Source organism: Corvus cornix, chromosome 8 (genome assembly GCF_000738735.6).
Source record: "Corvus cornix cornix isolate S_Up_H32 chromosome 8, ASM73873v5, whole genome shotgun sequence".
Taxonomy (NCBI): domain Eukaryota; kingdom Metazoa; phylum Chordata; class Aves; order Passeriformes; family Corvidae; genus Corvus; species Corvus cornix.
The window spans coordinates 22,391,824-22,408,274 of record NC_046338.1 but is presented as its reverse complement, the minus strand read 5'-3'; the positions used below and the strand labels follow the sequence as shown (position 1 = coordinate 22,408,274).

At 37.4% G+C, this 16,451-nt stretch overlaps 1 protein-coding gene across 5 annotated transcripts in view; it reads left to right on the top strand.

The window, feature by feature from the left end:
• The window catches only part of NEK7 (NIMA related kinase 7), a 70,068-nt gene that overhangs the window by 41,599 nt on the left and 12,018 nt on the right, over positions 1–16,451 (top strand). For 3 of the 5 annotated variants that reach the window (XM_039555821.1, XM_039555818.1, XM_039555819.1), the window contains 4 exons: positions 327–435; positions 2,638–2,745; positions 9,782–9,876; positions 14,345–14,458. In XM_039555821.1, the coding sequence (XP_039411755.1) occupies positions 327–435; positions 2,638–2,745; positions 9,782–9,876; positions 14,345–14,458 (426 nt within the window). Of the gene's footprint in view, positions 1–326; positions 436–2,637; positions 2,746–9,781; positions 9,877–12,963; positions 12,990–14,344; positions 14,459–16,451 lie in introns of all 5 variants that reach the window. The other 2 variants (XR_005602456.1, XM_039555820.1) reach the window with 2 other exon arrangements.

Sequence of the window (16,451 nt, the reverse complement as noted above, 5' to 3'; positions counted from 1 at the left end):
CTGGATTATTCTGACCACATTAATCCAACACTGAGGAGTGCTAAATAGTGTATAAATCCTTTATTGGGGTAGGAGTTTTATTTCATTAATGTTGTTTGTGGCCCTATGTGTGGACCGACTTATACACATGCATTGATGATACATATATTAATGTTTAAGGGAAAATCTTTCTGTGTCAAGAAATTTTGTTAAACCTTTCTCAGTAGGTTGTGAGCCTCTTGTGTTTTTTGTTTTCTTTTTTTAATTAAGGATTTTCTTTTTTTTTTTCAGTCATTTTATGTAAGTTTTCATTTTTAATATTCACTGTCCGTCTTTATTTTTTTAAGCATTTTAAGAAACAGAAGAGGTTGATTCCTGAAAGAACAGTTTGGAAGTACTTTGTTCAGCTTTGCAGTGCCTTGGAACATATGCATTCTCGTCGTGTTATGCATAGAGGTAATACAGGATCAAAGATGATTTGTCCTTACTAAACCTTTGACTATGTGAGAATTAAGCTGGTTGGAATCAGTTTTGACAGCTGACACAATGTGTGTTTCTGTAAGGCTTTATAAGTAATAGAAAAGTGAGAGAAGTTTGAGGTTGTACGTTTGTTGTGGTAGTCATTTGTTTGATAGCAAGTTTTTCAAGATAAGCAATAGTTCTGGAAGTGATGGATACCCTGCCATTGCTACTTCATTTTTCTGGCTCTTATTTTCTGTCCTGTTCTTATTCTTCTGTATTTGCCCATTGTCTTGCCCAAGTGTTGTTACCTGCCTTCTTGCACAGGTCTGTCAATCCATTCTTTACACCTCTTGCACCTGGTTGTCCTAAGAGCATCTGCTCCTGCTCTGCCTACTTGTGATGTACAGCTCTTCTCCTAGTCCCTTCTCTATTGGATTATGTGCAGGTGTGAGCATTTTCTCCACTTCTCTGCTCCTTTCCATTATTTTCAATCTCTGTGTCAATACTGTGTCCCAACAACCGTTGGAGGTGCCAGCTGTCCCTGTCAGGTGCTAAATTTCCGTGGCCCATTTTAAACCTCAGTGCTGCTGTCCCCTCTGGATGTGGTCTTCATTTCACTCCTAACTCTTGAGTCAAAGGAAACAGATCACAGTATAGCTTCTTCTCAGATCTACTATTTTTTTTTCCTTTTTGAAATCCCCCTGGTTATGGATTGTGAGTTGTGTGTGGGCTGTGTCTTTTTGGGTTCAGGTGAAATTACCTGTCCTAGGTTGGTGGCTCCTTGTGCTGGGGTGCAGGTCACTGCCTGATAGAAACAGTCCCTTGATGTCTGCTGAGCTCTGTCATTTGCAGCTAGAAATGTTGCACTCTTCAGCAGATCAGCATTGATACCTCTGCCCCTGCAAATGGCTTTCCCTTGTAATTCTTTTTTTTCCCCTTTGTACAGATGCCTGCAAGTGCAAATGGTACAAAGAGGACATAAAATACAGATTCTTTCCATAGGGTACAAGTATCTTCCTTTAATGCTTTTATAACTAAATTAGTTAATTTCTGTATATCTTAGCTCAAAACAAAAGGATTTAAGTTCCTTAAACTGAAATACTAAGTTCAAAGCTTCTGGCAAACCTATGCCAAATCTATTGGTTCTGTGGTTACGCACCAAAAGCAATGACAATTAAAGCTATTTTTAAGTTGAGCTATATCCATGTTGGATTATTACAGAAAGGGTTATCCAAACTCCCAAAACTAGGTCAGATGGCAGCAGAACATAATTGCTTCTGTCTTCCTCTAAAGCTTAAAAGGTTTTTTAACTTTTTACTGGAAACCTGAAAATGCTGGTGTTTGAAGGGTAATTAACCATTCCTTTTACTGTGCCTGTATCTTACGCAAACTGTAATCCCCTCTTATCAAAGTGAACTGATTTCTGTAAGTTTAGAGCCAGGGTGCATTGCTCTTCAGCAGAGTAAGAGCTAAACTCCCTTGCCAAACAAATAACAGGTCAGTTTATTTAGAAGACTAACAAGGTAAGTACCTTGTTAGAAATCAGAATAAAAGTCTCTGGTGTTGTCTCTAAGGGCTTGGATTAAAACTTAAACTGGATATTACTTGTGAAAAATAACTGTCTGGGGTATGCATCATTATTTTTCTTTGTTTCTACTTGATTAGCCCAATTCTCTTGACGAGTTCACATAACCATTCTCCTGAGTAAACTTGCCTTTTTTTTTTTTTTTTTATGCCTGCTCTTACAGAGAATCAGTTGTCTATTCCAAATAAGTAACGTTATGCCACTGTGGGTAATTTGATCAGCAAAAGTGATGAAAAATGTTTTACAGTTCTTGAAAACATTCTTGGGCTGTTACTTAAGGCATAGCAAAAGAGGTTCTCTAGTTCTAATGTAAGTCCTTCTATGTAGCCTTGTATAAAGTAGTAGTGAACTCCCCTGTATATGCTGCTGGAATTTGGGTGTGTGGTTTTTTGTTTGCTTGTTTTTAAAAAAAAACTACTTTCCATGGCTCTTGGTTTTCTTTGCTTGAGTGAAGTTCTACATTGCAGGTCCATTCTTTCTGAATAGCACTGTCAAATCTTACCAATATTAGCTGTAAATAAAATCCTCTTTTGGTCTGTTATTAATAGAACAGTAGCTTTTCTTGCAACATCACTGTGACTCTTACAGTTTTAAATTTGTTCTTCTTTCAGATATAAAGCCAGCAAATGTGTTCATTACAGCTACAGGAGTAGTAAAGCTTGGAGACCTTGGACTTGGTCGATTTTTCAGCTCCAAAACCACAGCTGCACATTCTTTAGGTAAGCTTTCTCTGTGATACAGGTGTTGGACAGGTAGAGGTTTTTACATGGTGGAAATACTGTGCCCACTCAGGAGGAGGAAGAAAAGGGTTAGGACCAGCTAAAGCTCTTCCTAAGTAGTAATAAAACCATGGTGCTAAAGGTGTTCTTAATAAAAAAATGGTCAGCACCATGGACAAATACAGAAAAGCTGTAACACGGAGGCATTACTTTCAGCATACTTGGGGTATTTTCCCTCCTTTGTTTGGATAACTTAATGCACATTTCTACCTCTTAACAAATCTTTAAGACAGTAGTGTTTCCTAGAAACGCCAGGAAAAAATAAGGTGGTAATATGGACGCATTTTTAAAAAATTGACTTGAACTACAGTCAGTGTTGGAAGGAATCTAGTAATTGTGTGTGCCTGCATGAGTAGCACTAACGACCTGTTGGTTACATGGTTTCAAAGGGCTCTCGGAGGACCTTCCCTTTTTTAAGGTGATATTTCTCAATATAAACTAAGGTAGGTGAGGGGAGTTCAGAACTGGGGTTTGTGAGCCATAAAGACTTTAAAAACAAAACCCCCAAAACAAACAACAAAAACAATACCCAGATAGCTTTTTTTTTTCCAGTCTTGTTTTTATAAGTTTTCTGAAATGCTCAGTTTGCTTTTTGCTAGCTTATAAAACTAGCAATGTATTATCTATATCCAAACAAAATATTCATGTCATTTACATCTTTTGAGTAGCATGTGGAGACTAGGATGATTAAGAAGCTTTTAAAGAAGAAAAATTAAATATTTGGCATATATTTTAAGTTTTAAAGTAGGTAATGGATACATGACAGAATCTAAGAGGATCTCTGTAGAAGGGAAAAGCCTTGTAAATAGAATAACATGTTCTTTAAAGAGAAATGTAGGAATTAGTGTTCATAATACTGTTAAGTTGGGTTTTTGTAGATAAGAAAAAATTCTTTTCCCTCACTGAAGTGTCTGTGTTTGGTGGTTGCTGAATTCCAGCTTGTTTGTTGATTGCATGTTTGTCATGTTTGTGCCACATTTTTGGTGTGAGTGATACATGTGTTCATGGCCAAAAATACAGTATTTTGAACAGGCAGTTTTTGACACTACCCTTACTTCCCTGTCCTCCAAGAAGCCTTTGGTCACTGTTTTGTGCCTTCCAGTTTTTAGCATGTTGGGTGCACACTGGTAAAGTCAAACCCATTTATAACTGCTGAGGTGTTAATGGGAACCCCAGACACAGAGTGCAGTCTTGCATTAAGGACAGTGAGGAGGAGTGGAGAGCCCTGGCTGGAAATGTGCTTGGGTTCCACGCTGAGGATCAGTCAGATGTGTCACTGAACATCTGATACTGTCACAGGGAGCAGTGTGTCACCTGAAGTGCTGCTGTCCACGCTGCCCTTGTCAGCCAGCGGCCATCTCTGGTAGCGCTGTGGAGAGGCTGCGTTGGGTTCTTGTCGGTGGATTCTGCTACTGCCTGCAAATGGAAGGAGGGTGGGAGGGAGCTGTAAACCCTAATGTGAGGATGAGGAGCTCATGAATAAAGCAGAAGTCAGCAGTGAGGGCGGGAGAGTAGACTTGTGTTCTGAGGCACAAGTCAGGAAGTTAAAGAGGAGCAGGCTGCCTCAACCCTGGATTATTTTGGCTCATGGCAGGGGAATGGTTGTGAAGGCTGAGCTGGAAATTTAAGAAAGCTGAAGACTTAGCCAGAGTTAAAAACAGTGTAAAACCCCCGAGCCCTTTATAGCTCATCTTTTACAGATCCAAGAGTCCTCCAGAGAGGGAGGGGAGGATGGCAGCTTTGTTTCTTATGTTGGTTGCTGTGTCTTGGTAGAGGAGTTATTTTTTATTTTCTTTTTTCCCATCTCCTCTTTTCCCATTTCCCCCTTAATTATGACCTAATGTCAGAATTCAGCCTAGAAAAAAGGTTTGTGTCAGCTGTTAACTTAGGCTGCAGGGGAGACAGTGACTTTCTGATTTATCATGTCACTAGCAGAGACCACTTCTTAAATTAATTTCTTCTGCAGTTTCTGATGCTGATTTTCTTGAAATTTCTTTCAAAGTTGTATCTTTTTATGATTCCATAAACCTTTGGTGCATGTAACCTAGTAAATTACAAACATATGTGTAGCAATTTATACTTGTTTACAGGCTTTATAAAAATTTCAGTAGCAAACTAGATTCAGGCTTTCAGAGATAAAGAAATGTACTAAAATTTTAATTAGCTACAGCTTCTAACTGCTAATTATGAATAATACTGATTTAATTAGAATATTTACTGATCGTCCATTTTAAACAAATGAAAAAACTGCACTGGACAGGGTTTGTTCATGTTCTTAACTCTTTCTATACAGCTTTATCAAGAAGTAGAATTTTGTATTGTCATGTCTATATCTTTTTGGAAATGAAAAACCTCTTACAAAAGTGCAAAGGAAACAGAGTCATTTGGTATTGTTGATTTGATACAAACTTGACAAAATTTCTTATTTTCAGAAGACTTTATATTAGAAAATATGATCCAACAAAGGGTTCTTATTCCTTTCCCTAGAACTGTTAGGGTTTTCTTGCTGTTGTTGTTTTAATGGCTGAATGCCAGTCCTTTTTCTCCTTGGTGAAATGGCAATTCTAAGGCCAGCTCATGGATATGTGCATTTTTTTTTTTTTTTTTTTTGTTAGCCCTTCAGGGGATGTAAAGATAAATCCAACTTTCCATATTTCAGTTATAAAAAGAATCCCTTGAGTTCTGTGCTGTGGCTGTGCTGTAAGGCTGCACAGTGTGCTGTCCAGACAGGCACTGCCACCAGCATGGGGATACCTTGCAGGGCAAAGGAGCAGATCTGCAATCTTCTTAAAATGCTTGAATGCAGAGAATCATCTGCATGGAATTCTGGTCTTCTGTGTTTTGACAACTGTCATTTCCATGATACTGCTATCCCCAGCACAGACTGTACTGTGTGAGGGGTTTGACTATAAACTCACGTAGGTTGTGGAGAATAAAATACCTTGTGAAAATGTGTGCAAATCCTCTCCTCTCCTCTTATGTATGGGTCTCTAACCCAGCAGTGTGTGAGCTGAGGTGGTGGTTTGCAGCACCGTTCTGTGAACAGAATAAACTCCACTTAGGTACTGTACACTGAGGTGCAGGATCTGAGAGTGGTTGGGTAAGGCTGGCAGGGAAATCTGCAGTTGAGTCATTGCAGTCATCAAAGAAGCTGTGTTAAAATAGCTCTTGTATTTTATGTACAGAAACATGAGCTCTCTTACAGTAGTTTGAAAGCTGAAGAGAAGTCATTGTGTTGTTATAAAATAACACAAGATATTTATAGATTGACTTCTGTAGAAGGGCTGTTTGCACATTGTGGGCTAGGTTGCAGAATCACTTTGGATAAGTGCAGTATTTCGGGTCCTATATCTAAAGATGAGCCCTTGACTTAGAAATCTCCTATAGCTATGTTAAATAAGTACAAACCCCTGAACATTATAGAATCATTAGGGTTGGAAAGGACCTCCAAGCTGCTTATTTGTGATGTGGTCTGTCTGCAGCATCCACATTCATCTTGTTAAGCACATTGTGTTGAACCCTGTATTATGAAATTGCTGTGATCTCATGGACACTGAGTCATACATAAACTGTGTCTTTTGATTACTTAAATTTGGCCTTTTTAGCTCCCTTCCTGAACTCTGATAGTTATGTTATTTCATGCATGAAATGTCAATTTAGATTTAACATCTACCAGGCAGGTTTTTCTCCCAGCCTAAAAATGCTTGATAGCTTTTAGAGCTAGTAACTATTTTAGAGCTAGTAACTGTATTAGAGCTATTGAACTGTATTTCATTCCACTCCTTGATGCACTTGTTTAACTTGGATGCATTGTGAGTTACATGTTTATCCAGGTAGTAAGGTGGACTGTTTGTATCATAACTCCTTTCTGCATAGTGGATTATTTGCCTCTGATCCTTCAAATACTTCCTGCTTCCTGCTCTGTATTAACCACCATTTCCATTGTGTCCATTCCCTCTGCCAGTAACAGGAAGCTTTCATAAAGACTCAATACTTTCTGGATCTATAGCATCTCTAAAGGGAGGGAGCTCCAGAGCAGCAGCAGATCCTGAGGAGATGCTGTATTTGACCCTGGCCATTTTCAAGGAGTTTACTGTTCAGACTTGCAGGTTATCACAGATCTGCAAATGCAGTGAGCAGAATGCTGAAGTTCCCGATTTTGTTCTTAAAAACATAGGCACCTCAATGATTTAGCTCTTTTTCTTGTATTATCCCACTTCTGTGTTTTCAGATGAGTAAAGGTAGCCAGGAAGTTGCATATCTCTGTACTAGTGGGATGCTGTATTTCACTTACCAGAACAAAAGATCCAGGAAGGAAATACAGCATATAATCACTCTGGTAGTTGCTTGCCAGCAGCACAGCTATGTCCCAAGATTGCTCACAGCGATAAAGGATCATTGCAATGCTTTCAGTAGTTCCTGAATGTCAGAATAATGAATCTTTAGTGTCAAGTTCTGTTAAAAACAGTTTACAAGTAATAATGATGTCTGAATCTTCAGGTTGTTTGTGTGATTCCATGAGTAATATAACTAATTTCAATTCCTTTCACTAGTTGGTCATCGGGGGCTCAGGTTGTATTGCAGTGAAGGTATTACACTAGGCTAAACGCTGTAAAATGGTAACATTTGTTCTTGCTTTTCACTATCATCAATCTTTCACAGTCATATCAGACCCCTAACGTATCAGCAGGCTTCCCAGAGCTACTGGTTAAAATTACCTTTGCTTTTGGTAGACTATGAACCTTCAAACCTCAGTGTTTTCAGCTGCCCCCTGTGGATTCTGTGAAGCCTCTTTCTGGCACATTACTCACTGCAAGCCACTTGTGTGATATCTCAGAGCAGCAGAGGCACTGCTGCTGTAGCCAGTGAACAACTACATTACTGTTAAACTTACTTTTGTTAGATAAATTCTGCCAACAAAGCATCAGAATACACTAAACCAGTGCTTTAATTAAGGGATGCAAAATGCAGCTGAAATTTTTCAGAGATGTCCAAGCTCACAAGTCCTTGGGGTGTTAAAAAAAAATTCAAGAGGGAAATAAAACAGTAAGGGTAATAAAAATATGAAACCTGTGTCATTCCAAATGTTGTTTAATTGCAGTTCCTAATCTTAAGATATCTGTCATTAAGTGCCATTAAAGTACTGATGTTGATACATTGAAAAACAGAGTTGCTTCTGAATATTTTGGTAGTTATTTTGGTCTTGTGGTCTACCTGTCTGCTTGGCTATTGTTTCACAGGAAAAACTGTTGTGGGTGAATGCAAATATCCTATGAGAGAAAATGTCTCTCACAGTACTCTCGAGTTGCCTTTCCCCAGCCTTTCTCCTTTAAAGCTGTTACCATGTGCAGCCTCAGTTCAGAGCTGTACTGATTGCTCAGCCCAGCGCTGAGGGGCAGGGGCTGTGGCACTCTCTGCTTTCCCAGAGCTGGAAATCTCCTCCAAATGTTTAGGGGGCCAGATCCATTGGAGGATACCACATGGGGACCTCTGTCTTTGCCTATCTGTTACAGAAGCAGTTTATAGGGGTTTTCAACGTTGTCTGCCAGGGAGCAGATCAGGTGAAATTCTGGGTTACCAGCAGCAGTGGCCTGACCTGACCTAGGTGGTTCTGGGTTTTGCTATCTGAGCTGTGCCTTTCAAGTACGAAAGTAATTCTCCCTCCTCCTTACTGCCTAAGAATTCATGACAGTTTGACATGCAGCATTCCTTAGAGGTAGGGCACATTTTCAAAACAAAACCCTTAACTTTGGGAAATTATTAGAGTAAAATTATCTGTCTGATTACTTAAAGCTATTTAACCTGATTATTCAGGTTAAATAACTTTTAAGTACTTCTATATTCACTGTATCTCAGTTTCCAGTATTCATGCAGAGATCAATTCTGAATTAGCCTCTTCTATTCAGAAGAGCAGAAGTTAAACCAGATCCTTGTCTTACAATAATGTGTGAGGTTCATACTACAAATTACAAAAATGAGAAATTGCTGATTTTAATCACTGGTGGTGTTGCAAGATGTTTGGTTTCAAAATAAAATCAGCTTGAATTCACAGAAATCAGCTGGTTTTCGTCATTGGGATTCAGTGCTTAAGAAAATATTCAAACAAAATTGAAGTAAAAATCTGTATAAATCTGTGACTTTTTTTGCTGTTACGCAGTCATTTTGGGGGACACAGGGAGAAAGTTCAGGAACGATGCACTAAAATTGCCACTGCCATTATTTTCCGTAACTTCTTTTTCTTATTGTTCTGTCATATATGAACCCAGCACTCAGATACTTCTTTGTAATGACACTTTTTTAGAGCTGAAACATCTCTCAGTATTGTGACACAGATGGATAGAGCTTGATTAAAATCAAGGGGAGAGATGTTCCAGGGTATCCAGTATAAATTTACTCTGGGACAGTCCTAATAAATGCTGCTTTTCAAGAGCAGACATTTCCAGAGCCCATAGCTCTTAGACAGGATTAATCTGGAGCAGGCACAGGTTTCAACTATTCAAAGAAGCTGTGTTTATTAGTTTCAAAAGCAGCCTTTTCAGGTTTATCTGTTCTCAAAGGAAGAACAGACAACTTGCAAAACAAAAAATTCAGCCCATGGAAGAGAATTTCTAGCTGTTGTTCCTAGCTACAGTGATAACAGTTTGGAAAAGTAGCAGGGATGTGTGTGTAGTTCCTTGGTTCTCTTCAAGAGAAAAAAATTACTTAATGAGGTTCCTTAAAAGCAAAATTTGGAAGTATTCTACAACTGCATCGTTCTGGTAATGAGGTATGAGTAGTGAAAATAAAGCTGCATTGGATGAAATAGATACCTAATTCATGTATTTCTGTCACACTGAAGTGTTGTAAGTATCAGTTGAAATTTTACGTGTAGCAAAATGAGAAATAGAAGATGAAAAATATTCTTCAACCAGGAAAACTAATTTACTACTGCATAACAACAAAGTTTCATTCAAAAATACTTGTGTGTTTTTTGCAGTTGGTACACCTTATTATATGTCTCCAGAGAGAATACATGAAAATGGTTACAACTTCAAGTCTGACATCTGGTCTCTAGGCTGTCTGCTGTATGAGGTAATAGTGATATATACAGTGAACTTAATAACACTCTTGTACTTTCCCCTTCCCCTGCCCCCCTCACCCTTACATAACTTCAGCATGTGAAATACTTTTATTTGTGTTTTACTTGAAACTTGCCTTGACTGGGCTTGCTACAAAGATTTTACAGCAATTTCTTGAAGATTGGGCATGACTGAAGGATTAATAAATGAATAATAGCAAGCACATGTAAAATTGTTCTAGGTTTTTTCATGGCCTTTGCTGATGATATGATTTTGTTAATAAATGCATTGAGAAGTAGTAGGACTGACTTGAATATGTAAGTAATGCTTTTAAATACTGCAGTATAGTTATTTTAATACAAATTCCTTATTTTTATAAATTCTTGAAGTAAAATGATAAAAAAGGTTTACTGTACTTATTGCTACTAGCTTGGATGAACTCTCAAGATAATAACTTCTGTTGCATGCACATGTAGTTTTTCTCCTCTTCTCTTGGGGTGGTTAAACTGCAATTGTTTAGTTTCTGTATTGCTACAGTCAAGATTGGTGAGTGACACATAATTTTAAATAATACTATATTCTGAGAAAATAAAGAGACAGGGCAAATTGAAAGTGAGGGAAATGAAAGTGTGAAGAACAGGTAGGCTTCTAAGACAAGTAAGTCTTCCAAGTTCTTTGTGTATCATTTCTTGATCAGAAGAATAAACACTTGTGCTGAATGATGCTGGGAAAAAAAAAATTCTTCCATCAGCAGTGGCAGTGAAGTCTTCCCAGTCATGTTCCAGGTAGAAACCAATAAACTCAAGTCACTTTTTGTTTACCTACAAGCCACCTGCCTCAGTGGGTCAGCAGAACACATTTAACACTTACTCTGCAGTATCAGCACCTCCTTGTTTATTTTAGGACTTTATAGAAGACATTGGCAGCCTGTGAAGGTTGGATGTTACTGCTAGGTGAATCATCTCCAGTAATATTTTCTTACTTTCCATCACTGACATGTTGCTTTGAATATTCAAAGGACAAATAGCTATATTGCAAGGCTGCAGTTGCAGATCTGTGTGTAGCTATTGCTTCTAAATCCTGGGGATCATTCAAGGTATGAAGTCCAGGTGACAGCAAGTATTTAGAAAGTTTGAACCCTGAGCTAAAACTTAATCCTGTATTGGGATTCCCCAATATTGACCATGGCAGCTGCCTTGAATTTCAGTGCTCTGCTTTACACACTTGTGCAAGCCCTAAGGTAGCATAAAGGTAGATGAGCATTTTTCAGTATTACTTTCTTTGCCCCTCATTGATTTGCTTGAGGATTTTTTAAATCTGGAAACAAACAAATAAAACCTTTGATTTACCATTATATAAAATCCCCATGGTTTAAGGCTAGTTTTTCTTTTATGTTATGTGAAATTAAATTGCTGAATATAAATCAGTAGTACTTGTCCAAAGATTTTTTTTTTTTAAGCTTGCTGTGTTAATGCTGGTAGAGTATATTAAGCACCTATGTGAATATTACATTTTTCTTTGATGTGGTAGATAATTCCAAAATATCTAAATACCTCAGTTCCACTGATCACCTCAGCATCATGAAATACCATTCTCCTTTGATTTATTTTAGAGGTTTTACCAGGATGCTATTTAAGTTGATATGGAGTAATGTTTGTTTTCCTTATTGCAAGAATAAAATAATTATTAGGACCCTTGCTGTTGATATATATATTATATAGCTACAAAATGTGGCACTGTCTTCAACTGTAGCTTCTAATTTTTTTAGAAGTGCGTTTAGTTGATTCTGCAACGTACCAGGTGTTTGTGGTGGGTTTTTTTGTTTCGGAAGTTTATCTTGAGCGTTGATCTGTAATTTTGAAATTTCAGGTATAGCAAATTCAAAATACACACTCAGCATTTTTCTTACTATTACTATTTTTTCTTAATTATTTGAAAGTGGTTACTTAATGTTCTTTAAGATTTGGGTGGACTAATGAATGGTATTTTGTTCATCTGTGCAGTTTTGTGCTGGGTGTCTTTCTGTTATTTGTCTATTGCCTGCATTTTAGCATATTTTATTATGTTGATTTCATGGTGATGTGTGTTCATATGTACTCTGGATTGTCTCCAGCTTAATTGGAGAAAAGCTGTGGCAAGTTGATCACATCTCAGTAAATGCTTAATTGCCTCTAAACTCTTCACTTATGGTTTAATTTAAGTTTTAACTAACTTGCTGTAATGTATGTTATTTTAAAAAATTATTATTTCTGCTGCATATTACAGTCTGCTATTCAATGCTAACTGTGTGGCCAGTAAGATTTTGCAGAAGCATGTTTTAAAGTCTGAATTTTTTAGAGCCCCAGGTATTTCTGAAACCTCAAAAACACTACCAGTGGAGTTTTAATTGATATGCAACAAAGTAGACTTTACTAATTAAAATCAAGATGCTGTGCTTTTGCTACATGGACCTTTACATGGAAAAGTAGGTCTTACACATTTCCTTTTATTGTTCAGCGTAGCAATTGCATCCTTACAGGGTTGTAGGTTGGTGGCTTACAGTTCAAAAAAAAAAAAAAAAAAAAAAAAAAGAAAGGGAAAAAAAAAGAGAGAGAGCGAGCTGCCACCAGCCCTGAAGACAGACAGTGGGCTTTCGTCCCTCAGACACCCCCAGAATACTAATCAGCAAAGTCAGACCCTGGAGGTCAGGGAGCAAGTCAATCATTCTAGCGATCGTCTCAGTGTGGAGGATCAAATTAGCCTGAAAAATTCAGCTGCTGGGAGGAGAGGGCGAGCAGCTGTCAGGGGCAGCAGCGAGATGCACTAATGAACCAGATGAATAGTGCAAAAGCTTGAAAATAAAAACAGGACAGTTGACATTTTTCATCTGTCAAAGCAGGAGATGCATGAAAATATAGTATTCCTGTTTTAACTCCTTAGGGGACATTCAGAATTTTTTTAACACTCGGTAGCGTTCAAACAAAAGTACTTTTTAATGAACACCTAGAGTACGGAAATGAGTATCTGTGCATTTATTTAGAATTTCTGCCTGCATACAGACCCTGCAGTTGATTTTTCTTTTTTTTTTTTTTTTTCCTTCTTTCCTTTTTTTGGTCTTTAGCTTGCATTTTTAACATTCTTTTTAAGGTAAGAGACAATGCCACGTAAATACAAAAATTAACATTATTTTAGCAATACAGATTGGGAGGAGTGTAGGATGGAACTGTAGCATCATATTTGTTTTGGGAGCTTGAAAATTTTTTATTCTTACTTGAAGGTAATATGAAAAAGTACTGAACCATTTGAGAGCAAGTTAATGATACATAAAATAAATGTAAGGGTATTTTGGTAATTTTTTTCATACATTTCCCCCAGTGATATTGATGCTTAGACATGAAAGAGTTAAGCTGCTATCTGGAAGACCACAAGACAGATGAGAGCCATTTTCAGCTTGTCCTGTCCCTGCTGAAGCTCACTGAGTAGCACAGCATGGACTAGCGTGTTTCACACACACTCTGCCTGTCTGGGGAATGTACACATTGTCCTTCCAAAATCAAACTTATTAGCACATGTAGAAAAGGGTGACTGACTTTGGGGCAGCTCCACACTCAGAGCAGCATTCGTGCTGCTGCAGTTAAAAGACTTCATAGGCTTTGAACAGAATGGAGAGATTTTAAATGAATTTTAAAGTTTCTAATCCAGCTAGCCATTATATTTATTTCTGCCTTAAATGGGAAGTTGTAATATTGTCTGGAAATAAAGGGTAGATTTATTAATGTTGGTTTTAAGCTAATCAATTATATAAGTGCTCTGCAACAGATTTTTTTTGGTTTTGTATTGTAATTGTAGATTATAGACATAGGTGCCAGTTCTGTGCTTGTGATGGAAGTGTGGGGATTTTTTTTTTTAAGTATTTTTGAATAACATCCTGGATTACGAAGTTTTTGGGTCTGAGATTCTGGAAGTATAGATGATAGCTTTTTCTTGCTTTCAGAACCCCCAACTATATTGAAGTCTATTGTCACAGCTGTGGAAGGTTACAAAATCTGCTACTATTATCTAATGTTATCTACACAATGCCTTGCTTTAGGTTAGATAATGTTTTCCTATAAGTTACATGTTTTCTTCCAAAAGGTCTTCAGAGGAAAAGTACAGTTTTGGATTTTTTTTGGCTTCCCTTGTGGTGCAAGGACCCTCCACACTCAGCAATATTGTAAATTACTGAATTTCCCCTCATAGTCTATTAATACAACCCTAAAGGTGTGCAGTTCAGATATTGCAATGTAAGGATTGTGGCAGCTATGGTTGTATGACATAGAACAAGTACATACAGTGGTTACGAGAATAGTTTTGGAACTTCTGTTATTAGCACTGCAAAGCTCCTTCTAAGCAGAGCATTGAGAGTCACTAAGAATCACTTTTGATTTGTTAGTATTACAGATTTTGTGACAAAATAGCTTTACTTAAAGACGCAAAAGAAAACTGTACATTTTCTTAAACAGATGGCTGCACTGCAGAGTCCCTTTTATGGTGATAAAATGAACTTGTACTCCCTGTGCAAGAAGATAGAACAGTGTGACTACCCACCTCTCCCTTCAGATCACTATTCAGAGGAAGTAAGTAATTTTCCTTTTCATGGGCTGGATCCCCAGTTTATGTAAGCTGGCACGCTTCCAGGGAAGTAAATGAACTTGTGTGATTTTATGTTATTTGCAGATTATGCCTATAAGTGTTTGCTTGTTGAACTTACTCAAATGTTCCTGTCAAAACAAGTCTCTCATGATCTATATTTGAGGGTATTAATGATGGAAACGTCATACTGTTAGATTCTCAGTTTCATTGAGCTTCCTTGCAAGTATGACAAAATGCTTTCCCAGAATGCACAATGATATGTTCCACATGCCAGGATGGGATAGAGTCTTACATCTATAGTGTGTTTTTCTAAAAGCACAACTATACAAGTTTATGTTGCTCAGTAAATTAGTGCTCTGGCCTGTTCCTCTAGGGGCCTGCATTAAAACAGATATAATGTAACTCAGTAGTAAAAATGAATTGTTCAGTTCCCATTTGTCTACATTATAAAACTGGGATGTGCTGTTCAGTACAATTGAACAGCAGTTCTTTTGCAAGAAGGAGTGGTTCTTGACAAGACTAAGAGTAAATTTCAGAGAAATAATATAACAATAATAATAATTTAGAGACATAATATAATTGAATATGAACAATATACTCCTGCATGTCGCAGCAGTGTTTGTTTTAAGCAGAGAGCTAACGGTTCTTACTGTCATTAGTGCATTTAAGGGGGAGTACTTGCTTTTATGAGGTCTAAAATGAAAAGAAACTAAACAAAATAAATACTATTCTTAGTGTAACAGAATGAGAAAATAGAAATGCTTGCTTGTTAATGTTCTGAGATGCCAGTTTTGAAATACTTTCCCACTTTGAGAAGAACAGGGCTAACTGATAGAAGCTGTAAACCAAAGAACAGGTATTAGTAACCAATTCTAATTGAATTCAGACTACATGAATTAAAGATTACTTTGAAAACGCAAATAAATACAAGCACTGAAATACTTCTAATAAACATAAAACATTATACAATTTCATTTATAGACTAGGGGTTGTAATTCTGAACCTTAAATTTTCTTGCATCCAAAGACAGTGATTGGACTATTAATAAAAGATTACTGCTCAGTGTTTTGTTTTGTATTTAAAGTGACAATTTTTCCCCTTTTATGAAACAAACTGGACTTAAAAAGATAATGCGGTGACATTACAAAGGCTGAAATAATGATCTATTGTGTAATTTATACACTGTACCTCTTTTGTGGGTTTGCTGATTAGTCATTTTACCTTGGCCATTTTTAATTATTATTTATTGTAGACTCTAAATATGGCAGTTCATATAACCAGCTTCAGAACTGGAGGCCTAGAAATACAGTAGGGTGTGAACAATAATGCAAAATGATAGCGAGAATGTCAGGGGCCGTTCTTTGTTGTGTCATTCATGCTGTCTTCCTTTTTCCATGAAGCGCATGAATATTTCACATATCTGCATCCTCATCCTCTATTCTTCTTGACTAATTTTCAGACTGTCTGAATTTGCATTTCACATGGTAGCTGATTAGGAGATGCCGAATGCAGCAGCGAAGCCTCAGCAGGCGGTTTCCATGGTGACCTTCAGCAGGATTTTAATGATGATACCACTAGTGGTTCGTTGAAGTTGGCCTGCCTGCAGGGCTACTTCGCTGCAGCTAAGTGTGAAGTTGGAGATGTGGATTCCCAGCCAAGGGGCAAATATCAAAGTCTGGCCCAGATAGAAGGTCTTAGAGTTTGGGTGGGGAGAGACATTCCAGCTTTTCCTTATATCTGTATAGGTTTTTTGTTTTGCAAACCACATGCAAACCACAACGTGTTACTTCCTATTTATTTCAAAGCAGACATGTACTTCTGCACCTTGGATAAGCCAGTTTTCTGCAAAATACATGTAAGTTATTTTAAAGATAATGAGAGAATCAGAGCTATTATAGGTATTAAGATAGGTAAGAAAACAGTTTCTTAAAAGAAGCCATCAGTTATGGAAACTGTAATGGGAATATTTTTTATGTT